At 42.5% G+C, this 26,961-nt stretch overlaps 1 protein-coding gene across 11 annotated transcripts in view; it reads left to right on the top strand.

Annotated features, from left to right (window-relative positions):
• LOC139592806 (rap1 GTPase-activating protein 1-like) overlaps positions 1-26,961 on the top strand; it is a 44,565-nt gene that overhangs the window by 3,032 nt on the left and 14,572 nt on the right. For 5 of the 11 annotated variants that reach the window (XM_071433087.1, XM_071433085.1, XM_071433086.1 and 2 more), the window contains exons 1-17: positions 292-447; positions 5,425-5,518; positions 5,972-6,007; positions 11,174-11,221; positions 12,362-12,400; positions 12,525-12,716; positions 17,748-17,851; positions 19,129-19,207; positions 19,497-19,550; positions 19,641-19,724; positions 20,111-20,211; positions 20,849-20,978; positions 21,234-21,389; positions 24,215-24,286; positions 24,468-24,554; positions 25,213-25,347; positions 26,710-26,856. In XM_071433087.1, the coding sequence (XP_071289188.1) occupies positions 404-447; positions 5,425-5,518; positions 5,972-6,007; positions 11,174-11,221; positions 12,362-12,400; positions 12,525-12,716; positions 17,748-17,851; positions 19,129-19,207; positions 19,497-19,550; positions 19,641-19,724; positions 20,111-20,211; positions 20,849-20,978; positions 21,234-21,389; positions 24,215-24,286; positions 24,468-24,554; positions 25,213-25,347; positions 26,710-26,856 (1,602 nt within the window). In that variant the 5' untranslated portion in view covers positions 292-403. Of the gene's footprint in view, positions 1-291; positions 448-5,424; positions 5,519-5,971; positions 6,008-11,173; positions 11,222-12,361; positions 12,401-12,524; positions 12,717-17,747; positions 17,852-19,128; positions 19,208-19,496; positions 19,551-19,640; positions 19,725-20,110; positions 20,212-20,848; positions 20,979-21,233; positions 21,390-24,214; positions 24,287-24,467; positions 24,555-25,212; positions 25,348-26,709; positions 26,857-26,961 lie in introns of those variants that run through there. The other 6 variants (XM_071433096.1, XM_071433095.1, XM_071433091.1 and 3 more) reach the window with 3 other exon arrangements.

Raw genomic sequence — 26,961 nt, 5'->3', positions numbered from 1 at the left:
GGAGAGCAGCGTCCTCGGCTCGGCTGTCCCAGCAGCTGCTCCTGCACGCTGCGCTCCATCCATGGGCTCCCACAGCGGGGGCTCCAGGGGAACCGCTCTGCCAAGCGGAGGAGGGGCAGAAGCCATCACCCCATCCCCCTTGTCTCCTCGTCCTCCATCCTTCCTCCTCCTCCCCTCCGTGCTCTCCGGGGCCGCTGCCCGCCAGGGCCCGGTCCCGGCCGTGCGGATCCCTTCCCTTTCTATCCGGTGAATCCCGACCCGAGAGGAAGAGGAGGGGTGGGGGCGGGAGCCGGGGCTTCGCGGGGGGCCGGCAGGGAGCCTGTGCCCTTCTTCATGGCGAGGCCGGGGGAGAGCAAGCTCCCGAGGAGGGAACCCGGGAGCTGACTCAGCGGAGCAGTCCAGCATGTTTTCCCGGGAGCACGGCTTCCCTGCCGGAGCCAGCGGAGGGTAGGTACCGGCACCGGGACCGGTGCCGGCGGCAGTGGGGCCTGGGGCCCTGCCTTTCCCGGGCAGCCCGGGGACGGCGCAGGGCAGCGGCTGCCGGCGTTGGGATCGCAGTGCTGGAGCAGCAGGAAGAGCCCTGGCGGGTTGGCTGGAAGGGCGGAGGACCGGGGAGGGGGAAGGCTATGGCCATGCCCAGCCAGGCAGGTCCGGGTCTGGCTGTGGGCCCGGCCCTCGCTCCCTCCCTCCCTCCGGCCCTCCCGGCTCCGCTCCGGCCGGGGGAGGCGGGCCGTGGGGCGGCAGCGGGTGCCCGTCTCCCTGGAAGGAAAGAGGGAGGCTCGGCAGGCTTTCTCCTGCCGTCCTGGGAGTGGGGGACCTCTCCTGTTGGGACTTCTCAGGAGGTGGGAGTGCGGGTTGGATGGCAAGATTAATTTCCCCCTGGAGTCCTCCTTTCTCCTGCCCCGCAAGGAGAGCTGGCGGGGAGAGTTCTCCGGGCTCTCCCGGTACCCTGCCCACCTCTTTGTGCGTGCACGAAGTCCTGAGCACGGGCTGCCCACGAGTGGGAGCGGTGCCGTCCACGGGAGCTGCCCACGAGTGGGAGCGGTGCCCTCCACGGGAGCTGCCCAGCAGCCAGAGGGGAGAGAGGTTCCTTACTGGATGTCAGAGTCTGTGGGCAGAAAGTTTGTGACCAGCTGAGAGCAAACTGCCTCTCATCTCTAGTGGTAGCTTCCTTTTCCTAGTTCTGCTTCAGTAATTCCTTCTCTTGAGCTCTAGGAATCCATGTGTAAGCAATTTTCAAAGCTGAACAGGTATTCTGAGAGTAGGGCTATTCGTGTCATGTTTTCAGCTGTCTCCACCGAATAGCTGACAATTGTATGTGCTAAAGCAAATGCACCTCTCTGAGGCAGAAATAAGGGAGTGAAACGGCAGAAGCTGTTACTCAGGAGAAGTGGTTGCCCAGAGTTTTCCTTATGAGCATTTCAGGCCTGTTCTTGTCTCACATTACCTTCAGTTCTTCTGAATTGCCTGTCCCTTCTAGTGAGGGATTTAAAAAACATATTAGTGTCTCTCTGCAAGAAACTCTTATCAGGCTGGGACACCAGTTATTATGCTGACTGTTGTTCCATAGATGGCTGCAAATCACGCTGTGGTGTTTCTCCTACTGGAAGGCTTCCAGATGAGCAGAAGTATTTACAACAGCTGTACACCTGCTTCCCTGTGAACTTTCAGGAAAACAGTTATCTGAGGATTTGGGGCACTTACCTTTTAGAGTGCAACAAATCCCCATTTGCTCTGGAATATTTATGAAAGGGTGTATGAAATTCTGTCCAATTTGTGTTTTTCTTAGAGCAAATACTTGCGTTGACTTGGTTATTGCTACAGCAGATAGCAATGATTTTGAAAGCTGGGTAGAGAGATCCTATGACTGAAGTAGCAGAGGACGCTGCAAGACAGGAATACAAGGCACGAGCACAGTTGTAGTGGCTTAGAGATGTTCAAAGTTTCTTCTTGTTCTGTTTCTGAATTGAGAGTGGAATTTATCAGTGGATCAGCAGTACCTAGATGTAGTTTGACTGCCTGCTTGAAATTAATGTACTGGTTAGTGTCACTAGCAAATCCCACTTTAGCCTTCAGCATTTTCTAGGCCCTATGTTTCCCCTTATTGCCATTTCCTAAGAATAAAGCTTCAGCAAGTCTACATTTGCACATAAATATTCCTTTCCCAATCTGCAGAATTGCTTTCCTTTTTCAGAAGGATGATGTTCTTCTTTTCTGTGGTCAAGGAGTTTGAAGTTTCAATTTGAAAAGAAGTATGTTCCCTTTTTATAATACAGTCTAGTGCTTTTCATTCCAGAAGTTCAAAGTTCCAGAAATTGAATGTGGACTTCAAAGTGATAATTAAAATAGCCCCAAATTTTTGTGATATTTTATAAAAGATAATGTAAAATCTAAGGCATTCTCTTGGATTTTCAAAGGCCTGTGGTGTATTCCTAATTTGGGATAATTACAGAATTGTGAACATCCCTGAATCTACAGTAAGACTGGTGATTTTGGCATCTACTGGACTCATTTGGTCAATAGAACTGTGCTAGGATTCAATGGTAAAGAATAGTTTCTGCCTGAAGTTTTCCAGTCAGTCCAGAGTGTTGAGATGAATTTATGGTTAGAGGACAGGGGCAGGACTGGCCACACTGAGCATGTAGGAGCTGCCAGATTTCCATGATGCAGGTGTGTATTTAACTCCTCTGAATGATTCAGCATTCACCTCAGTGACATGCCAAAGAAAACACTAGCATGAAACAAGGCCCCAGGACATCCAGTTACACAAAAGGTTCTATTGTTACACTTCTTTCTGAAAAAGGTAATTTATCAAATTAAACTTGTGCCTTTTTAGGGCTTACAGAAAAGAATCTTCAGATTTTTATGAGACAGGGAAAATGTTTCATGTACTGCCTTGGACATAAATTTTGCTCATCCCAAACATTCTTCAAGTAAATGAAGAGGATGATAAATAAAGCATGTATTAGTATAGTATTAATATTAATTTAAAAAACATTTGCCATCAAACTATTTCAATATTTATTTGAGGTTGTCAAGACTAACTCCTACGTCTTCCCTCACAGACACGTTATGGCATTAATTTCTAGATGCATTATACAGATCTCTCTCATTTGAATTTCAGGAGAAAATTGTGGGATGGAAGCATTGTGTTATTTTGTGTTGATGAGCCTTATGCAAGTTACATTATGCCATTGGGCCACTAAAATGAATTGTGAATTGTCAAAGAACTGGTGAGCATTAGGATTCTTGGAGCTTTTGACAGAGTAGTTTCAAGATTACAGAAATATGTGGTACCTCCATACAAGAGGGAATGTAGCCACTGCTTTCAAAGCTAGGGTCTGCATGACCACTCTCCTAGCATGGAAGCAGCAGCAGTCATGCATCTAATAGCTACAGGACAGCAATTCTTGATTGCCTTGTAGGATTATTATATGCCTTGTATGATGATTGTATGGCCAGTGATGAGTGGTGTCTCTGGGGCTCTGTCTTGGGACTGGTGATGTTTGATATCTTTACCAATGATGTAGGCAGTGGGACTGAGTGCACCCTCAGCAGGTTTGCAGGTGACACAGAGCTGAGGGGTGTGGTTGACACAACAGAAGAAGGGACCATCCAAAGAGACCCGGACAAGCTTGAGAAGTGGTGGTCCTGTGAGAATCTCATGAAGTTCAATAAGTCCAAGTGCAATGTGCTGCACCTGGTTTGGGGCAATCCCAGACATGGGCACAGACTGGGAGATGAACTCATTGAGAGCAGCCCCGTGGAGAAGGTCTTGGAGGTTCTGGTAGAGGAAAAGCTGGGCATGAGCCTGCAGTGCGTACTTACAGCCCAGAAAGCCAAATGTACCCTGGGCTGCATCACAAGAGGAGCGGCCAGCAGGTTGAGAGAGGCGATTTTCCCTCTCTACTCTGCTCTTGTGAGACCACATGTGGTATACTGCATTCAGCTCTGGGATCCCCAGCACAAGAGAGATGTGAACCTCCTAGAGTAGGTCTAGGGGAGGCCACAAAGGTGTTCTGAGGGCTGGAGCTTCTCTCCTACAAATATAGACTGAGAGAGCTGGGGTTGTTCAGCATGGAGAAAAGAAGAATCTAGTACTTAGAAGGGGCTTATTAAAAAGGGAGAGTGACTTTTTATGGGGCAGGTAGTAACAGGACAATGGGGAATGGTTTTCAACTAAAAGAGAAGATACTTGTATTACATGTTAGAAAGAAATTCTTTACTCAGAGGATAGCAAGGCACTCTCACTGCCGAGAGAAGCTGTGCGTGGCCCATCCCTAGAAGTGTTTAAGGCCAGGTTGGATGGGGCCCTGAGCAATCTGATGTAGTAGGTGACATCAGCAGAGGGGTTGGGACTAGATGATCTTTAAGGTCACTTCCAACCCAAACTGTTCTGTGACCACCTTACAATAGTTCTGTGAACTATTCTATGACCACCTAACAATCATATTCATGATTTCATTACAAAGTGGATGAGTCTTGTGTCTTGTAAACTTGTGCTTAGTTCCCAGCCCCACCTATGTGGCCTTCACCATGACTTAACCCCAATTGTGACTGCTAGTAAAAACTGTGAGAGGTGTGGAATGCTTGTAAAGTAACAGTAGGAGAGGTGCAGCTGGCTGTGAGGCTGTCTGTAGTGCCTTTGGCACTGCCAGATATGTCTTCTCAACTACAGTGTAGTGTTTGTGTTGCTTTTTATTTTCTCTTCTATGAAATCAAATAAAGTCCTGCTGCTGTTTGTACCCATTGCTGCTCTAGCAGGGACCATAGTAATAATATATTTTCCATAGCAGATGTGCAGACAAAAGCTCACCTAATCTCCATGCTGCTGTACCAGCAGTGGTAACAGAAAACGGTGCCTGCATCTCTGCAGGGTGTTATCGGTTCTGTTCTAGTGCCATCTCTGTTATACTCCTGTCTTTGAGATTAATACCCAGGCCGTGGCAACTGGGGCTGTTCTTTTGGTGCTGATTTCAGTGATGGTTCAGAACTACATAAAAAAGGTTTCATCCTTTTTTATGTGGTTCTGTTTTGAGATGTGATTACAAAGCTTCTTATGAGACGTGTCTTAATTCTGCTCCAAATCCATGATGGAAGAGGAACTTGGCAAAGAAAAATCATTCAGCACTTCCATGACAGTTGTGAGGAAAATATTGTATGTGAGCAGAGACAGAGCAGTCAGAAGCCAGAAAATTTTTGCTGTTACATCCAGGATGTTTGAAAGTGGCAAGTGGTAAGTTCAGCCACCTCAGGGATTCTCAAAGGTAATGACAGCTTCCTTATAGGCAAGAAATGGCCTGGGGAGAGGAGTAGTATGCAAAGGGCAAAGGAGGCACTGCAGGCAAGCACTGACATCTTGAATTCTCTTAAGAGTTAATTTTTTCTTTCTTTTTTTTTCTCTTCCACCTCTGTCTGTTGCAGGAGGTCTGAGGAGGTGGTGCAGGGTTTTAGTGATGTTATAGACTCTCCCACTGAAGGCTTTCCATGTGTCCTCACTTCTGCTGTCCCCAACAAGGTAAAAGCAGTCCGTGTTTGGCTCGGGGTTGGTGTATGCTTTGAGTTATGTGTGCAGAGGAATTGACTGAAATCAAGCTTGGGTGCATGTGTGTCTTACAGGTATAGTTGCCTCCTTTTGTGAGAATCCTAAACTTGCTAATTTGACCAGTTCTTATGCCATTCTATCTCAAGTCAATCTGACCCATTGAAAGAGAGAAATTCCTGATACCTGACTGACCGGGTTTCAGGTCAAGCTTTTGCAATACAAGCAGAAGACAATTTGGCCAGTTGTATTGTCCATGCTACCAATTAAGGAAGAACAATTTCATCAGGTCTACAGCAAGCAAATAGTTTCTTTGCCAAAATATGGAAGGAGCTGTTGGCTCCTTCAATATCTGGGTTACCACAGAAGATAATGTTAGCTTCTGCAAATGTCAAATTGTTTTTCTCTGTTGTCTTTTCCTTTTCACAGACTGTGGACTTGTTTGAGATGATTGAAAAAATGCAGGTAAGGAGAAGTAATTCTGTCAAACTTTGGGATCTCTTAATTTTTGTAGCAAACAAATAATCAGCTACTATTTGTGCCATTGCTTCACTCACAATATCCTTTATTGTGGTCTTACAGAATGTTTAGGTCTTCTAGGCTCAATCTCTTACTCTTCAATGGGATTTCAAAAGCATTTTTCTGTGTTCATTTTTCCATGTCAGCATGATGGAAGTGATAGACACAGGTTATTATAATCCTGTCTGTTCCTTGCAGAAGTGTGATTCTGAGAGAAAATCAAAGTTGCAGTAAGTTATCTCTGGCATCTTCTTCAGGAAACTCTGTTCTGCTGGGTAGCAGATATAATGACAGGTGATTAATGGGATGTTAACCTAACTGCATTTAGCAAGGTCAGACAGTTTAATAAACAACTACTGTAGGTCCTGTCTTTAACTTGTGCAAGAAGGAAGGACTCTGGCTTAATTCTTACACAGAAATACATGCATTTGGCTGCATATATTTTGTTATAAACTTAAAACAGGACAGAGTTGGTTTTTCCCCCTTTTACCGTATCAGATAAAGACATAGTAATATGTTATATGTGTTAATACCTAGCAATGAAGTCTTCATATTTTTCAGATTATGTGTTTTCAGAGCATCCTTGCAGGTTTCCAGTATTTTCCCTGAGTGGTGCACCTTCTTTAAAGTGCTGTGGTTAACTTTGACCTAACACAACCCATAACATGGCACATAACTCCTGCCTTTTATTATGTACAGGGATTAAACTTACCAAAACAACTTAACTTCTTTTCTGGAATTTGGGTAATCAAATTATGAATATGAGGAAAATGTCAGAATTTAGTGAGACTACAAAGGTGCGGAGATGGAAGGTAGCAGCAAAATGCTGAATTTAGAGTTATGAGGCTGAAGTACTTTTTGGCAGACTGGAGAGGAGGGTGGAAGGGAGGGGCTGAGGATTTATCTGCCATGTATTCATGCATCCATGTATTCTGTGCAGACAGACACAGACCTTGCAACCACTGCACTGACATCCAAACTGTGTTTGGGATGTGTTCTCAGTGCTTTAGAGTAGCAAACTCTGTAAGTGTGCCTGGTTCATTTAACTGCAGGAAAGTAAGCTTGAGCAAGCAGTGCTGCGTCAATTCAAGCACATGTTCGAAGGCTGTGACAGTCCTTTCCAGGCCTTTTGAAATATGGATAAGGATGAGTCCCTACCAGGTGTCCCTCAGTGGAAGACTGGTGCTTAAGATTGTCAGTGTTTCAGTTTACCATATGGAAAGCCTGACTGGATTTGCACCTCTTTAGTTAGAGAGATAGCAGGGAGCTGATGGGAATCTCCAAGGCATGCAGACTGCCTAATTTTGCATCTATGATGTTTTCTTAGCTGCCCACTATCAAGACTTTATAGCTTTTTTTTTTATTATTTAATCTTGTTTTGTCACCTAAGATGCACGAGGAGGATCAATAACTGCTGTTTCAGTATAATAGATTTTTTTGAAAGTTAAGTGTTTTCCAAAAGAAAAAAAATTTCTAATACAATTTATTGTCTTTGTTTAGATTTTTACTGATTCTTTATTCTTTTTTGTTTGTTTTTGCTTTCCCTTTCCTTCCATTTGACTGTGACTATCCTTTAGATTTGTTGAATCATTCTTGTAAGCAAAATCTGGGATTTTCCTTAGCAATCAAAGTGAGTGAAAACCAAAGCAGGAGACTTGAATATTTCTTCTGTAAAATAACAACAAAAAAGCCTCAAGATAGAATTGATTATTGAGTACTTTACCATTGGATTGGAATATAATTGTTGGACTGAAAATTAGGGTAGCCATTTCACATACTGTGTGATAAATTGACAGGTAAAGTTGTACTCTCTTTTTACACTGAAACAAATCCCAAGATCAGGGAAAGAAGTTTACCTTTTTTTTTTCTTTCTCTTTTTTTTTTGCTTTTCTCTTCAATTTTATTAATCATTTCTTGGAAATAAATGGGCTACTGGCCACTTTGTTCTGTGCTTACAGATCTAGTGAAGTCACTGTATATACTCTATTAAGGACACCTAGTAACATGTTCCTCGCTTGCTTTGCAGTGCAGGCAATCGAAAAACAAGGAAATTTTATTTCAGGTCTTCGTATGTTTGCATAGCCGGTCCCTCTTCACTTGACTGCTTTTGTTCACTCCCTCTGTTCTGCATTCTTACAATTTCTGCATATTCAGTTTTATTTTCTCACAAGTACTTTCATGGCTTTTTTTCCTGTGTCCCCTTTTGTATGCAAGTTGTCTGTTTTGAACTAGTCCCCTCAAAGCAATGCTCTTTCCCCATAAAATATGTGTATTATCATAGCGTTGTTTTGCCATGTTGGACCCTGACTCTGGGTCTGGACACCTTTTTCTCTGTCATTCATTCTTTCATCCCGCTCAGGCCAGGTGTTTACCCTGTGCAAGACCTTGGGAATATGAAATTCCCAGGCCGATATGAGATTCCCAGAGTGATGCTGTCTCCAGTTAGCTACCCAGGGAAACTGGCAGTGCTGCAAGCCAAACCAGCTCAAACCAGAAGGATGTCTCAAGGGGTGGCTGAGACTGTTTATTCCTCTCCCTTTTGAGGCACGACAGTGATCATCAAGCAGTTGTTCTGCCCATGCTTTGATGCTTCAACAACTTATGCTGCATGTTTCCTGTGGTCTGGTTACCCTTTAAAGTAAAGCTTTGGACTGTACATCCCAGGGTTGCATTACTCTTACCTTAAGCTTTGCTCTAGAGGAGAGGCTGGTAGATTTAAACTTGTCTTCTGCTTCCAGGCTATCAAGAGCTTCCTTAACAGTGCAGAGTCATGGAATGTACTGGTACATTCCTTTGCTCTCTGTAGAGGCTCTGATACAGAGCTCCTTTACAGCAGCCCAGAAAGTTTTCCCTCAGGCTTGCTGAGATACTGGTCTCCTACCAGGACCTCCTTTGAAACTGGAAAATTCTTGCAGTTCTCAGATCTGCCAAAAATGCCAAGGAAGGAGAGAGAAATATTAGAAGATTGCAGTTTCCCAATCTCCATTTCTATCCCTGTACTTCCCCCAGTTTGTTGCGGAAGTCTGTGGCTGTTTTGTATCTGTGTGTCCATCGTGCCTCAGCCCTGTTTTGACAGTACCGGACTTTCTGGTAGTGACAGAACTTTCTGTCTCTTTTTCAAATCCCTGTTTCAGAACCTGGTCTTCCTTGTGAACCTCAACTCAGTAGGTTGACAACTGAAATTCGAGACCACATCAACAAAGCACTTTTTAGCACTTACATTCTGTGAACTCAACTTTTTCGCCTTTACAACTTCCCTAAATGCAAAATGGTTACTAAGTACTTCTGCAAAAGATAAAGGTTGCTTGTCAACCTGTGTTCCATCTTAATTTCACAACTCACCACATCCTGGTAATTGGTTATTCATTTTGTCAATGCTGTGTACTGACATCACAATTCAAAACATATTCTAAAGGTTTCCTATGAAGAATGTTTCACAGCTGGTATTTGTTTAGTCTCCATTGTTGAAAGTACAAAAGGAAAACAATTTTTTTGGGGAAGGTATGTAACTGTCTTTAAACTCAGCTTTTGTGGTTTGATATTGTGTCATCCTGTAGACAACATGTGAAGCTTCTTTCTCCTAGTAGAGCTAAGGAAAATAATTTGGTTTTTTGTTACCTGCTCATCGTTCCTCACTCACTTTACTGTGTTTCTATATTTAACCAATTAAAATTTGTTGTTACTGCTACTTTTTGTGATTGAACTCAACTTCAGACTTCTGAAGAATAATCTCATGCATCTATTACTAGTCTCCCTTACCCTGGAGTGTGGCCATACTGTTTTACTTCTGATGTTTCTAAGAGCATTTTAAAGGTGTTAAGCATTTGTTGTGTACTCAAGGTCTGGCTCCTCATGAGTTCATGAACGTTTAAGTTTTTTTATGGCTCCTTCTTAGGTTCTTTTAATAAACTTTCTCATTTTCCTAAAACCTTGTTTTTATGTGAAGTAGATGTGTTGGGTTTTTTCTTTCCTTTTTGTTCCCCTTTTGTTGCTCCTGCAAAGAGCATCCTGATTATTATGAATCCTCAGTAGTAAGGTTGCTGTTGCTCAGTGTTAGTGCTACTATGCTAGCAGTTTTTGCACCCTGTACAGCTGGAGCATTGCCCAAAACTTTTGTTCCTGAGCCTCCTAAGTCTCCACTGTAGAGCTCCTCTGAGATTTACCTATTTCTACCAGAATCTAGTTGACAAGCTAGTTCCACTGTAGAATATGTGCACAGGCATGGCTGTTATAAATCAAATCCTGCTTATTTTCACAACAAAGTCAAGAGCTGCTTATCCTGTCTGGAATCCCTGATTAGCCACGCCAGTAACTGATGGTATATAAAAATGTAGTCTCAGCAATATGTTCCAGTATGAGAGTTACAAGATTTAGGTGACAGTAGTTGAATGCTCATGTACTGTGCATAAGAGATACCTGCATTTTAAATTCTGGTCCTCACCTTCCTATCTGATGATGCAAATTCTGCTTCTTACTCTTCTGTCTGTGATGCCCACTTGGACTATGGCCTGTTGACCCTCATATCTTCTGCTCTGGGCCTCTGCTCAGTCTGTGTTGGGACTCTCCTCACTGAAATTGTCCTATTCCTCTGTGCTTCTGCTGCGGAGGTGTGGTGGAAATGAGCTACTTTGCCATGGTGAGGAGGCAGAGGATGGAATAACCTTAAGGAGGAGATTCAAGTCTGGGTGCCAGCTCCTGATTCAGGAGGAAACTAGGCAGCCAGTAGCCTTTTGCTCTGTTCTTTCAACCCACCTCATAGTCATTCCATTTTTTCTTTTTGTTGCTTAGGATAGGAAGGAAGGTAGCTAGAACAGATTAGAGAATCAAGTAAGAGAATCAGTCTGGGAGGTTGTTTTTAATGTTTGCCAGTTGTCTGCTTTTTAAGAGATGTAAGCTTGGGGGTAGCATTTCAGTTTTAATGCCAGATTAGGGGGCTGGACAAGTTCTAGCTTCACTTTTCCTTTTTATTCCAATCTTCCAAAGTTGCCTAAAATAGCAGATTTTATAGAGGGATAAAATATGCATATTGAGGATATGGAAAAGGACACAGAGGGTAAGTGAAGCAGACATGCTGAAATATAGGATTCACTGTCTGTGACTTTATGTTTCCAGGGGAGTCGTCTGGATGAACAAAGATGTTCCCTTCCAGCTCCTCTCAAGGTCAGGCTGAGTTGTTGTTGCCTCCTAAATTGCTGAGAATGGCTGATAATTACTGACCTGGCTTGCAGTGTACTTTCATACTGGAATGAACAGGGAGTCTGCAAACATCCCAAAAACACATGCTTGCCTTTTTTCTTTTCTTTTTTTTTTCCTAGTTGCTCCACAAGAAAATGAAGAAACTATGAAGAATACAAGAAACTATGTAGCTGAAATAGAACTCAGTTTTCCCTTTTTCTAATATAAGTGGCTCCAATAAGAGTTTATTGTTATTAAAAGTGTTAGTTTTGACTAAGTAATTTCTTAAATGTATTCAATTTAAGAGCTGTAATAATATTTATGAAACTACATAGTATTTATTTCAGTAATCTGCTTGATGACTCAGAGATGCTACTAGAAAGTTGATCTGTTTTGCCAATATTAAGGCAGTAAGAACAGATTCCTATCTTTAAATCCTCAAGCTGAGGATTAAACTCCACTTCTTCAGTCTCAGCTCAGGCCTATTAACCTTAAAATCAAACCTGACCGTGACTTTTATCTTGGGATGACCTGTAAAATAGCCACATGGAGAATTGATACAGCTTTACTCTGACAGAGATAGTCAGTGCTCTTTGTGGCGATGGAGGGGGCATCCAGCTGGCATAAATTGGCTCAGTTACTGCTTCTGTTCTCTGAGTCACACCTCAGCATTGCTCAGATGCATGCCACAAAGCAGCCATGGAGATGACACAGCCTCAATCTGACTGTAAATTACAGCACTTTTTCTACCATTCCTACTGTCATCCCTGTCAGCAGAAGGACAGCAGCTCTCTAACACTGTATGGAAGGAAAGGAGAGAGGCTGCCACTCCTAACCACATCAAATTTGCCTATAGTTTGGCTACTTCCTCATTTTGCATGCCTGTATTCCCTGTAGTTTGGAGGAGGAGGGTGGGTAGAATCTGACTCCTAAGTTTATTGTTCACAGAGTTCTTTATTATAATGCTGAGACCTTGGAAATGGAGTCTAACCTTAAGTCCTGAAGTAAAACTCTAAGGATGACCTAGGGCAGAGTAGAAGCTGAGGGCACAGTTTGCACAGTCGTGAGAGCAAAACACCTTTAAAGATGTCACATATTTTTGCTAATGGCCTGTTCTGATTTCAGACAGAAGAGGAGTATATTCCTTATCCCAGCATCCATGAGGTGAGTTAGTACTGCTCTCTCCTCTCTCTGTTTGTCCTTGGACTTCACTGGTTTTTCAGCTTATTAGCTTTCCAGTTTTCATACCCATCAGCTTTAATGCTTTCTGTCCTTCTGAAAAATCCAGGTATTACAGAAAGGGTGGCCATATCCTCTCATTATCCTACCCCAGTTTGGGGGCTACTGGATTGAAGGGACCAGCCACAACCTCTCCAGCTTGAGTCCAACTCTGTCTGATGTACCCTTTTCCTGGAGTGGTAAAGTGAAACTCGAAAGTGACCCTACTGCCAAGCTGTACCGCAAACATTTTCTGGGAAAGGTAAGGGTGACCTTCAGAGCCTTCTTTGCCCACCCAGCCACAAGGCTGAAATGTTTCTCAGGCTTTTTTGGTGGACTTAAAAATGTCTGCACTGCTGCTGCATTTCAGTTCCTTATGATGCCTTGAACTGATGTAAATGAGGTACATACTAAGATACGGTCTGTAGTGTTTCCAATTGGTTGTGTCCCCATGTGAAATGTGCATCATCCTCTGAATTAATAGAAAGATTTGCATGGGAAATGCTTTTATTTAGTTAAGAAGGTCTTTTGAGTCTCCTATACAGATACCAACCTTGGGATAACAAGTGGACAAAAGTGTAATAGTATTGGAAGTGGAAATGGCATTATTTTTAGAGGGAACTTCAGCACTGACAGTGCAAGCTCCTCAGTAGGAAGCAGAACAGTCTATTTCCCTCAGTGCATGGTCATTACAGAATGTATGTGATGAAATCACACCATGTGTTTTATAGTTGTTGATATAAGTGAGTTTGGTGCTGAATGTTCCATGACTTTAAAAATTTCAGTTTGACACAAAGGGAAACAGAGCAAGGCCTCATAAAGTGAATGTTTGCTGGCCAATCATTAAGGTCCATCTGGGTGGGCCTGTTTAGGGAATTGGCTGATTACCAGACTGAATCTCAGGATGATATTAGCCATAAAGAACAAGTGTGAAAAACCCATGATGTTTTTTTGAGATTTGGTTCATGGCATCAGGAGATAAGAAAGCTTGACAAGTATGCTCACACTGCATCTTATTCAGTGATCTCCCTCAGCAACTGCTGAATAAGTTCAAAGCCAGGAATAGGTGGTGCTTTGCACAGTGCTGGGGACCTGTTCTGCCGTAGTTATTCTTGTCAGAGTGATCTTCTGTAGTGAATCTTGTTCCACAACAGTGGAAGATTATGTATTAATATGATTTATAAATAATTAGGGAAAAAAAGAAAGCCTTCCTGGAGGCTTCCCCACAAGACTACAGATCTGCTGTGCAATCTGTTAATGGACATTTATCCTGTAACCTTCTGGAAGCTTTCAGTATGCCAACTGTAATTATTTTTCTGTCATGGTAAATATAGGGTTGTGCTTGAAGGCTTCCAGAGCCAGACAGGACAAGAGGCAAATTTGGATATGATTTTTTCAGTCCAATTGTAGGATTCACTGCTGACCTGATATTACAAAACAGTTGAGGTTGGAAGGGGCCTCTGGGCTTATCTTGTCCAGACTCCTGCTCAAGTGAGGCCATATCATGATTGTTCCTTCCAAGTGAGATCCAGGACTTCCTCTGTTGTGGAGCTTTGCCTTTGCAAAGTGCCCGACTGCTAGTGCCTCTGTACTACAGAAAAACTCTCTCCTATATTCTTCCTTTTCTGGTGTCCAGTGTTTTATTCTTTGCCCTAGCTGACACGAATGTGTGTCCATGTTCAGTTAGACATGCAAGTTTTTGAGCAAGCTAGTGTCAGAAAAGATCAAGGTGAACAGGAGTCTTGTGCCACTGAAAACTCTACCCATGGCTAGAAAACTTCCTCCACGGTTTAAAAACTTAGTTATGGAGAGAGCTCAGAGCTTTTCCACTAGAAGAGTATTTCTTCAGTGCACAGTTAGCAGTGGTTTTGATGCTATTTTGGATCTTTTTCTTGTTGGTAACATGGGAAGGTTATTTCAACAATGTCAGGAAAGGTCTCTTTCATGCTTTGAATAACAGCAAACAGTTCTTAGCTGAAGAAGAGTCTGAAAGCATCACATGATGGGAGAGGCATAGCCAGTGGTTTAGGTAATATCCTTTAAGCAAGACAGGAGATCAAAGTATTGTGTGGTACTACAAACTTAATGTGCATGTCTGTGTTGTGGATGTGTGTATGTAGATTGCTCAAACTTGAACAATTCCGTGATACTTTTTACAGACTATATTACAGCAGACCCTATAAAACAACGACCAAAAAAAGTGCTAGAACATTCAGGCCATAGCTCAGTTCCTTTTCCTTGCCTCATGATCTGTATTTTATATGACAATTACACAGTAAGATTTATTTACCATTTAGGATAAAGGCTGTAAAATCTTATGTCTTACACTGCGGGAATAATTTGATGTCTGTGTTGTTTTTCAAGGCTGTAATAAAGAGAAATAGCCTGAAGCCAGGAAGGATTTAATAAAGGTGTGCATTGTAACTGCCAGTCAAATAAACTTAGGGTCCAGTTTCTCAAGCACTTGAAGCTCTCAGTGCTGAGGGAGGAGCTTTCTTGCTATGCATTCATATGTAATCATGTATTTCTCCTTTATGCTGTTCTTTCTTTGTGCTGGTTAAAGTTGCTGCAGATGGCAGATGTCTTAGTAGCTTTATAACTTCTTATGCAAACTGTCAGCATTCCTTGTGTTTTCTGTTAGTCTTTTCTCTTGGCCCATGGAAGATACTTAATTGTTTTTAGAGAGATCTATTTGAAATCCAGAACTACCTTTCAGACTATATTAAATGTTACAGAAACTGCTTCTGTGGCTGAACAAATTTGTACTTAATACATAGGTCATCTTAGCTCCAGGGTATCTTGTCATCCCTGACTTGCCATCTTCAGTATCCACTGCCAAGCCTTTTGATGGTTCATCTCTAACTTGAGGACAGCTAACAATAAAGGCTGCTGTCCACTGAAGGAATATGAGTCTGATGTATGTTGCCTATGTGTTGTTACAGAGAAAGAAAATCCTAAGGAGTAAATTATAGGTTTATTCAAATATACGATTGCTCAGATCTCAGTTTAAACCTCAGATCCTGGTTCAGGATCAAGCTACATAGCCAGAGTGGCTTTTGCAAAAATTCATTTGTTTTAAGATCTCCACTAATTCTAGTACCCATTCCCCTGTGAGGACTGCACCCATTTGTGCAGCTCTGCCTAGCTATGTCAGCTGCAGAACTGATGGCCCAATCTCCAAAGCAATTGAGATCCCCCTCTATCAGACCTGCTGGGGTCTGACTTAGAAGTCTCATCAAAAGGCATCTTAATTCCTGGTTACTTTTAGCCACAGCTAGCCTCAGGCTTTAGCTCTTCTTCCTTGCTTTGCCTTCTAGGTCTGATTTTTGTTGGCATTATGCCATCTTTTTCCTTAACAGGCTGTCTTGGCCATCCAGCCTGGCATTTGACTTCTTTGGTGTAAGGATTTTGATTCTAGACTTCAACTGACCATGGAACATGGTCTTGATTTGGTCCTTGAATCTGTCTGTTCCTCAACTACTCTGTCTTTCTGCCCTTGGTCACAGTGACTTACTGCACCTGATTCTTGTTCACATCCCAAAAATCCATTAGTATCCTGAAACTCATGGTCAGGAAAAATTAACTGTCCTTTGTTTCTTCCTTTGATTTCAGCTTTTTTTTTCCCATGTACTGTCACTGACCAGTGTGGCAGATCACACTGGACTTCTGTGATTTGAACACTGCAGCTAGAGGCCATATTAATCTGTTTGCTTCTTAGACCTTGCCTTTTTCAGATTGCCTTGTTTGATCAGCCATGGAACCTTTTGCCCAGTATCAGGGCAGTTCTGGGTGTTGGGTGTTTTCTGTCTCAAAGAGGAGGTGAGGACAATAACATCTTTAATACTTTAAAAAGTTAGATAGCTACATTGCCACATTTTGTTTTAGGGTAGTGACTGTAGTCTTACTTATTCCTGTTTTTTGTTTCAAAGAGAGGATTGGTTTATGTCTGATAACTTCAATTTGGCTGTGTCCACACAGATATCAGAGTATTTCACTAGATGTATCTTTATTTCTGACACTGAGTCAGAACTATGACTTATACGAAAAAGTCATACAAACTATGACTTTTCCTTTTAGATGGCAAAAGACAATCTTACCAGTATTTTGAGAGAGGTTTTAATCCATCAGAGCCAGAGCAGACCTCCTAGGCATACTCCTAGGCATGTATATATTCTAAATATTCTAGGCAAAAGAGTGAGGAAGGAACTGACAGATTAGCAACCATTTTTTATCAAATTACACTTTGCTCCCACTGAGTTCTTCACTAATTTATTGTGCCTGGAGTATTCCTTTCATGGAACATATTCCAAATCATGCAAGTTTTGACTGTACAGCTGAATACAACTCACTGTCCCACTTCAGTGTCATGCATGAGGATGCTTTTCCACTAGGATGATGGAAGTGATCAAGGCATTTCTGCATAATTTCACCTTAATGTAATTTTCATTATGATGGAGGTTTCTATTCACATCCTGTGTCAAAAGGCTTTAACCTCTTGAGGTTAGAGATTATATAGCAATATGTATGATATAGCAATATACAAAATATACATTGCTATACCTAGGCCACTGGAGCATGGCTGTATACCCAGGAGAAATGTATGGCCACAGACACTTACAAATAGAGACTGTGAAAATGTTTGCAGTATCTTTCATTGTTTGACTGCATGACTGTTCCAGGCATGCTCCACTAAAGCTCAGGCAGTGTTAGTGGCACTGCTGAGACCAGTCTTCATCTGCAAAACCTCTTTACTTGCTGACTTTATCCTTCCTGACATGTGAGCACTCTTGGATTTCAGCCATTCACCATAATCCTGCCATTGCTCTTTAGATAGAGAATTTCCACAACCGCATCCAGTTGAATGTCTGGAAGACACAGCTTAGTCAAGCAGAACCTGAATGGATGCAGGGAAAGTCCATGAAAGATACAATTTTGTTTACAAGAAACTCAATTTCTTCAAAACTTGTTGCAGAATGTTGTAACACTATTCCTTCTCAGGAGCCCTTGTGATGTTGGACAGGTGAGGAGGAACTGAACTGACTGGATGCACTTTGACTGATATACTCGTGCACTGATGATCAAGTGGGCTGGAAGAAAACATACACACATCTGGAAGCATGCTACTCCTGTTGAATTAAAAATATTTCCTATTGAATTAAAAATTAAAAAAAATTCCTATTGAATTAAAAATTAGCTAATCTTGAGTGACAGCTAGTGTGCAAAAAAAAAACAACTTGGAAAGCTTCTCCGGGAAGTGTGTTGGGGATAATGCATTCTGGTTTCCTGTTTGCAGGAGCACCAGAACTTTTACTCCAGTGACATGTCCTTGGGCTACCTAGTACTTTCTGTGAAGTATGAACAGATTGAGAAACAGGAAAATCTCCGCCTGTTGCTGAGGTAACGGTGCCTGTTATTGAAGTGTATGCTGCTGTGCTGTGTCTCTTGTCTTACCTTGCACTCCCTCTGCATAGATGCAGGTGTGAATTTCATGTCTTTCTTCTGGAGAGAAAAGAAACTGAAAAAAAACCTTTGAGCCTTTTTTTCTTGCCTTCTGCTCTTGAGTTGCTCTCAGCAGTTTCCTTGAAGAAGATGATGTGGTGCTTACAGGTGCATATTTGTACTACCTGTGTGGAAAATACCTGCTCTTCCCTCAAATAGAAAGTTTTTCTGTTTATTCTGTCTGCTTAGAGACATGTGAGTACTCTCTAGGAGAATATGGATTCCTTAATGGAGGACAGCCTAGCCCAGGCTTTGTACTTGAGATTAAGGCTCCCTTGAAGGCGATCTAGAACATTCCCTAGATTCCCAGGGCAGTCTATGAAGCCATAACCCTTAGGGTTATGAAGAGAGATATTACCTAGAGAGAGCTGCCGGATGAGCTACAAGAAGAACAGAGAAGGATCTTGCATGGGTGAGAGGCCACTGCAGAGAAGCTTTTTACCTCACTATGGGCTGGATGCACTCCCTGTAGGCAATGCTACTGGAGCCAGGTGATGTACAGTTGCCACTAACAAGGATTTGTCCAGGACTGAGGGGGAAAAATGATTGCATAGGAATCAGCTACAAGAAAATCACTGGAGGGTTTTCTCCAGTGTCTGCAGAGAATGCTTCAGACTGCCAGCATAATCTAGGAATAAAGAGAGAGCCTGTTTGTGAGCTGTGCCTGGGAATGTTTATCTTCCTATGTGGAAGAGACCAGGGAAGAACAAAAGGGGAGTTATTCCTCTATTAAGATATTTTATTCTATGCAGTACTTTTTGCTCAATAGCTTGTTTATAATGCTTTTAAGAGGCTTTTGACAGCACAATATTTCTTCTTCCTTAGAAAGATATTTCTTCTTAAATACACATACAAAGAGGAATGTAGTTTTCCTCTGTCAGCTTTCTGGAACAATGCTACACCAGTTTCTACCTCCTTTACTTTTCATAGATATGCTTTCCTAGGCTGTTTCTAACAGACTTTTTAACAATCTTCCAAGCCCTCTGAAAGGGCTGATCATGGGAATCCCTTATTATTCTGTGCCCATTAATTGAATTTTGACATTTAGATTTCTATGAAAGAGAACCTGCTTTAACAATACTGTGAAGGACTGGCTACTCTTTCTTTAAAGATCCAGTATTGCTTGTGTCTCCCTTCAGCCATCAGTCTCTAATGCCTTTTTTGTTCTATGTCAGGACTCGTACTGGCACCAAACATGATCTTATTCCCATTTCCTGTCTGAATGAGTTTCCCAATGCTGTTCAGATGGCAAAGGTGAGATTCATGCTTGCCTATTTTTCTTAAGGCCTCATTCTTCAAGTAATTTTCACCTCTGTCCTTCCATTTCTCTCTTTTTCTACTATTCACCTGTAGAACTGTTATATAGTTCCCTTTTACCCTTCTATTTTGCCTTTTTTTTTTTCTCTTCTAATTTTACCTCAAAATTTTTGCCTGAAGAGGCTCCTGTCAGATAATTATATACAGTGCCTACACTGTCATGCCTGCAACAAGCCAGGGCACATGATAATCACACTTCTGTTTCCCTGTCTCTCTCACTCAACAGCTACTGTGTGAGGATGTGAATGTTGAACGTTTCTTTCCTGTCCTCTATCCCAAGGTACAGTGTTCTGATATGCCTATATATCACTTTTCCATCAAGGTCTGGCTAATGACATCCAGGTGACAATTTCTGTTTTCATTACCTCAGGCTTCGCAGCTTATTGTTGCATTTGATGAACACGTCATAAGCAATAACTTCAAGTTTGGGGTCATCTACCAAAAACCTGGACAGGTAAGACCCATCGGATCCCATGGTACTTGGGGCAAAATGAAGAGTCAGTTTTCCTAGCTTAAAGGATGTAATATCAAGGTCTACACTGTCCAGAAGCAATGGCATGGAGGCAGCAGTGTTTGTGCAGTGCTGTGGTTCCCTTGGCATGCCTGTTCCACCTGCAGTGTCTCTGGCAGTACAGGCTTTGTGAATCTCTGAATCCTAACTCTAACCCTCCTGGCAGCTTGGGGCTGAGGCACAGGGGCTGAGGCCCCCCCAGCACTATGGGGGGCTCAGATCAGAAATGTATTCAAGCGGAGATGTTTGTTGATTGAACTGTCTATAGAAATGACTGCCTGTTCTTTGTACTCCTCATGCTTTTTACTACTTCTGCTTTCCTTCTGTAGACAACTGAAGAAGAAGTCTTCAGTAACACAGTAGAGAGTCAGGGTTTCCTGGAATTCCTGGATTTCCTTGGTGACAAGATTCAGCTGCAGGATTTCCGTGGGTGCGTACACAGGGAAGCTGGAAAGCCGGATTAAGTTAGGGAACATCATGTGTTCAGGGTCTGTGACTCTGTTACAGCTCAGCTTCCAGAGAAGTGCTGTGTCTTCTGAATCCCAGTGCAGGCGAAGAAGCCCCAGATGCTTTTGTCAGCCACCATGTCTGGGAACTAGTTGGAGCTTAGGTCTCTGCTGGTATTTTTATTTAAAGGTCTCCTGCTATCTCAATCTGACCCACAGCATCAGCAAAGAATAATTTTACTTGGCAGTGCAAATACAAGTTTGTTTCATAGTGGTATGGGGCAGTATTGTTTCAGGCTCTTTCTGTGAGGCATCCCATCCCTTCTGTAGTTCTAACATACAGAGTGTGTTTCTCAGAGGAATGCCAAAGAAGGTAGCTACTTTGAGGATCCCTGGTTTAACTTCATGGCTTTTAACAAGCTCGTATGTTCACCAGCACAAACATGGTGCAGCTTCAGTCATCGCATTGGTTTGGGGAAGACTTGGTGCCTCACTATCATTGATTTCCTAAAAATCACCTTTGATAGTCCTGATGTAGTACTGTTACTGATACTGTCTGTCTTCTCTCTGCTCTCTCATTCCTGCACTGCCTGACCTGTGGCGTGGTGTGGATTTGCTCAGGTTCCGGGGAGGCTTGGATGTTACCAGAGGTCAAACAGGCACCGAGTCAGTCTATACAAATTTCCGGGGGAAGGAGATCATGTTTCACGTGTCCACAAAGCTGCCCTTCACAGAGGGAGATTCCCAGCAGGTATCAGAAGGAGGAGTAAGGATTACAACAGCATGGCTGGGAGAGGAGGGCTATTTGAGGAAGGACTGCATAGAGGGGAGAATGACTGACTGTATAGTGTTGGGAATTATGGCTGGAGTAATGGCAAAAGTAGTGATGAGGGGTTTGGTGAACAGATGGTTTTGAGATATTAGGCAGACTGGTGTTTGAGGTCCCATCATACTGTTCTGCTCTTTTTCACCTGCCTTCTCTCTTCATTATTTCTTTCCTCTCCAGCTTCAGCGGAAGCGTCACATTGGGAATGATATTGTAGCCATCATTTTCCAGGATGAAAGCACACCTTTTGTCCCTGATATGATTGCTTCTAATTTCCTTCATGCTTATGTGGTAGTTCAGCTCACTCATAGCACCACTGGGGACACTCTCTACAAGGTAACCAGGATCAGTAGATTAGCCTGTACCGATTTTGGTCCTTGGTGTGGGAACAGGTTCTTTGGCCTTTGGGAGAGTTGCAGATTCAGCCAAATGTCATCCTGATTTCTTGAGTGTCTATACCTGAAAGCTGAGTTAAGTTGTATGCTTTTCTAAGTAGCTGATTAATTTCTGAAGCTTAAAGCTTTGGAATTGAAGCAGAGAGAATTCAGGTAAAAAATTTTGTTTACATCGCAGAGCACAAGCCACAGTTGATCAGACTTTGGGGGTTGTCTCGCTTACATTGCATAAGTCAGGTAAAATTCATGTTTGCATTGCCTGTGCTGCACAGCACAGTTCTTGCAACTTGCACTGCCTGAGGCTGCAGGTCAGATACAGCTGGTTAACCTGACTATGGAATCCAAGCCAGCTACACCTGCTTTTGGGGATTCCAGAGCTGATGCCCATCTGGCAGGGGTGTGTTACCTGTTAGGGCCTTCCAGCTGAAAGAAGCCCTGCTAGAGCCCAGATTAATTATCTGCGGCCTTTGGACACAGCTTGTTTCTCTCTCTGACGTGACTCTCTATGGATATCTGTATAACTTTATGTTCAACTTTCAGTTATGCTGAGAGAGCAGAAAATATAAAAAAAACCTTGGATTTGTGATGGATTTTCAATTGTAGAAACATTTTAATCCAAGTGCCATGTGTTGTGTTATGTGGGGATCTTGATATGGTGATGATGAATCCTTATGCCTTGGAGGGCCATAGAACACCAAGAATATCAAAATTAGGACAGTATCCCCATCTCCTATTCCACCAAGAGGGTGTTGGTGGTGGAGCTGCCACCTTCCCTTGTTCCCTGTGCTTTGGGCAGCAAGGCTTTCATTACAAACCAGCTGGGGTTCCAGTCCTCCTCTTGCTCTCTGTTTTGTAGGGCACAAAAATTCATTGGACTTTTTAATGACAAGGAAAGAGCTGGGAAAACTTGCTATTTGTTGTGTGTCTTCCTGCCATTGTTTTCATCTTTGCCTGTCTGCAGTACTTTTTTTTATTTGTTGTTGTTAGTGTAATAGGGCTGCTTCATTCCATAAAGAAGAAATCTTCCCAATAATCACCCTAGAGCCAATGCAGAGTTTTCTGTAAAGGCTTTTCTAAAGGGGCTTTAACTGATGCTGCCTTGAGAACATTGTAGTACACAAAAGACTGCCATTTGAAAGATTTCTTTGCCATCCCTTGTTCCATTTACTTAAGCTTTAGTGCATCCTGTTAAATTGGAGTATTAATGGAATTTATTTCACAGAATCAATTTTTGCAATCAGAAAACTAAAAGTGCAAAGCAGGATTTTAACTGGTAGATATCTATTAGGAGAGAGATGGAGGCTTTATAATTAGGGGAGGTGGCCTAAAATGTGAGAAGTCTTAATTAAATCCAGAGCCCATTTCCTTCTTCCTCTCAATAAACTCACACCTCTGAGTGGCTCTGTGACATTTATTTGTTGTTTTGACTCAGTTGTGGTTGTTATGGCATTGTTCCCTCTTGTATGAAAGGACAAATAATGCTCTTGTTTCATCTCAAACATGACAAAAAAAACCCTGTGAAATATTGTGAAGTACTGTATGTATTTGGTAAGATAGCTACATATAATTATGGGTAGGTGCTGTGAAGAAACAAGTGACCATGTAAAAACTGGACTGCATTACAGTTACTTCTTTAGACATTGGTATGTCAGGTGGGAGCATGCTAAAAATAAAACAAATGAAATCTATCTCTTACTGGGAAAATGCATTTGCATGTTTACCACCTGTGACTCCCAGAGGCAGTGGCACTGAGATACTCCCCTCAGGGTGCAGTGTATCTCCACCAAGGATTCTCTGTAAAAAAAAATAGGTCAGTACAACCACACTGACTATGGAATATTAATCCCAATATTTCTGGGGGGGACGTGCCTGGCCTCGTCTGGCCCTTGCTGCTGGACCAAAGGTGGCAGCTGTGGTGTTTTTCACCCCAGAGATACCTTTGGCCGGCTGGATGCTGCAGCTGGGCACTCAGAACAAATCCAGGCATAGTAGGAACTCAGTTTACTTCTGGTGGAAAAGGTTCAGGCGACGGTGAAGAGAAACAGGATTCTATCGAAGAGTTTTAATCCAGAGTTTTATTCCAGGATGACAGACCTCTGAATGTGGTAACAGCTCCCAACAGAATCCAGACCACATGGCCCCGTCTCCTTTTAAGCCTGGGGACAGGGAGAGGGAAGGGACAGGTGAGGGCCAACCAGGTGTGAGGAGGGGAAGGCTCAAGGGATAAAGACACTTGGACAGGCCAATGAGCCCGGACCTGAGGGGCATCTTTTGAACTTCTGCCAACCACACCACGACCCTGCTGGAATGTTAAGATTGATGGACAGATCTCAGCAGGAGGGCAAAGGGGGAGAGGAAAGGAGAGATTGGCACACCTGGGGGGTTGGGATAGGTGAAACAGGGAATGGCATCACACTGCAACAACTGACAAAGGTTCTTTAGTGGAGGTTAATCTTGTGGGCTGAATCGGAGCATTTTTTTGTTCCTAAATATACTGGTTATACTAGTTATTATTTAAAATATTTTTTAAATAGCAGTTCAGCTTTTTTTACTGCTCCTTACTTTGTGCACATCTAGCTGGCTGAGTTTCTGAGAGATAAATGAGCACATCCTTCCACTGAGTTCAGGAACAGAAGGATGCACAGGACACTATATTACATTCCTTTTTTATAAGTAAATTACTTAGGAGGAATCAGATCTATCATAGTAGTTTGATGGTCTCACTTGTATTCTGATACTCATTTTTTCCCCCTTATATTATTTCAGGTTTCAGTCACAGCCCGAGATGATGTCCCCTTCTTTGGACCACCGCTGCCAAATCCAGCCATATTTAAAAAGGTTTGTTTCTGTGGTCCAGTGTTAGTTGGCAGGGAACACACACTTGTGTTCTGAGTTGGTATTGTCAGTCTGGCTAGAGCACTTCGGAGGTCCAAAGAGTAGTAAGCAGAGCTTTTATAATCTGATATTTTTACTGGTGTTTTCATCTCCAGTTTAGTCTAGTCTTCATCTTGTCTTGTAGAGTGCAGAGTTTCGTGAATTCCTTCTGGTCAAGCTCATCAACGCCGAGTACAGCTGCTATCGAGCTGAGAAATTTGCTAAATTAGAGGTGGGTCTTTTACCTACCTGCTTCAATTAAAAATAATACTTATTATCAGAAAAAGAAAATAAAGTAAAATTTCTGACTTTTGGTTTTGTATTGCTTAAGAAAGGAAGATGAAGTGTGATGTTATACTCAGCTATGGGATATTTCCTTCATATTTCTTAGCAGGTGTGATAGAATATGAACGGGCACACTTTAATATAAAGATCTAATCCTCAAGTAAGGATGGGAATATGATGCACATATTTTGCGGGAGGAAATTCTGTATTAGCTGAAATTCAGTATTATGCGACAGGATGCATGCTGATATCACTGCTTTTTGGTTTAAGGTACCAAAATTCTGTTCCAGACTCTGCTGTTGCCTGATCTAGAAAAAAACATGTCTCTATTTCATCAGCTGTAAAGTGTCCTTTATGATTTGCTTTAGACAGAGCTTGAAGGGTCTGGGTGTTAGTGCAATATATTCTGTAACTATGCAGTTAAAACCACTTGATACTCTTTAAAGTGATTTTCATGGGGTTTTGTTGTTGTCATTGTTGGTGTTTTGGGGTTTTTTGTTTGCTTCTTGGGGTTTTTTTTAAGAAGGATGGGAGACATTGAAAAAACAGGAAAAAAATCTCTCAGCTCTCAATAAAAGCTGTTCTGATTCCCAATGTTGATGCAGGAAAGAACACGGAGTGCCCTTTTGGAGAGCCTTTTTGAGGAGCTGCAGCTTCGCAGCCGCAGCATGATGGGATTGCCTGTAGGGGAGGATGACAAGATAGAGAATGGCAGTGGGGGCTTCCTCGAGAACTTTAAGGTGAGCCTTTCTACAAACCTACAGTGTGGTCTAGAATTCCACACTGGCCCTTAGAAGCCAAACTCTTAATGCTTTGTGCTGGTGTCAAGTGTCAGATGTGATTTTATTCCATGACTTACAGAAGGAGGAGTCAGTGTTTGAAAGAGGAATTGTAATAACTAGGAGCAAGGGGCTTTCCGTTCCTACAGCAGATCTCTTTCAATTCATTTTCATTATAACTGAAAGAATTGCAGGAGTCACTGCAAAAGTTTCTAACTTATCTCTGAGTGTACTGTCTAGAAAAACTGTGTTGCTTTCCTTACCCTCTAAAAGCCAGAGTTAATTTACCTTTTTCAATGTAGATGGCCTGTTAGGGGGTTTTTATTGTTGATTTTTTTAAAATAAACTAGGTGACAGAACTTTCTTTTAGAAGTGATAAAGATAATTGATGTGAGAAAGCAAAGGTTTTGTATGAATGGGAAAACTGAGTTTTGAACTGGTCATACAGAGAGAATCTTTATTGCTTTCCTATTTTATCTACTTGCCCTTTCCCACTTAACGTGGGAAGTGCCTTGCCACCTCTTTTATATAATAAGTTATCTCTCTGGAAAGAGAGATGTGTTACAAATAGCATTTCTTCAGATGACTTTATGGCTTTATATGGTGGGTAAGTTAGAGTTATTAAAGTCTGTAAAACTAACCTGTTCACAAATAGGTCTGGTAGCTGTGTGCGTAGCTTTGGTTCGGATTATATGGATGCTTTGGTGAGGATTATTTTTTTACATACATAGCCTTTGCTGCTAACCATTAATTTTAACCCATCCATGTCTTACACTAATTTTTCCCAAAATGTCCTTTTATGACTTCTGGCACATGCTGGGATTTGCACATCATGTACACAGATGACATTTGTAAATGGCTGGAAAAGGCTGAGTTAAGTCAGAAAATGGCTTTTTTAAATGCTGCAGATTTTGATATGGCTGCTTTCCCATTGAAACCAGAACTGAAGTTCATATGAGACTGAACCTTACAGCCTTGAACAGGAGTTTGACTTTGTGTTTTAAAGCCTGTACTGGATAGGACTGCTCCGGGTGATGCTGTTTAATCCAGTGTGCAGGGATACTGGTAGGAAACCTCTATTCATTGCAATAGGAGAAGTGAAACTAGAGAATATACTTGATGAAGAGTTCTTCCCAGAACTCCATGAATCAGCTAGGATCAGTCTAAGGTGCTGCCTTCTAGGAGCTAGGATCTGTGTGGTTCTGGTGTCAGTCTGTCACAACTTCCCACTCAATCTGTGGTGCTTCTCACACTACCCTACCGTGTGCATGTCTATATGTGTATATCTGTGTTTGTCTGTTTCCCTGCCTCCCTCCTGTTCAGCGGGTGATCAGAGGCCGCAGCCAGAGCCTGGATACCATGGGGATATCCATGAGAAAGCAGCAGCCAGCCACCCTGCCCAGCCGCCCAGCTACAGCTGGCCTTGCCCTCAGCCAGAGTGTCGCCGAGGGCCCTAAGGCCATTGCTGCGGTAAGGTATTCGGGTGGGCTGTAAGAGAGAACCCGGCATACCTTTGTAACCACCCATACATTTCCTTTCCCTATTAGTTTGTCCTCTTGTCCCACTGTGAATCTT

This window comes from Agelaius tricolor, unplaced genomic scaffold (genome assembly GCF_023055355.1).
Source record: "Agelaius tricolor isolate 1412-34295 unplaced genomic scaffold, bAgeTri1.0.p SCAF_9, whole genome shotgun sequence".
Taxonomy (NCBI): Eukaryota; Metazoa; Chordata; class Aves; order Passeriformes; family Icteridae; genus Agelaius; species Agelaius tricolor.
Note: the sequence above shows the minus strand (reverse complement) of the source record. Positions and strands in the feature narration are given on the sequence as shown.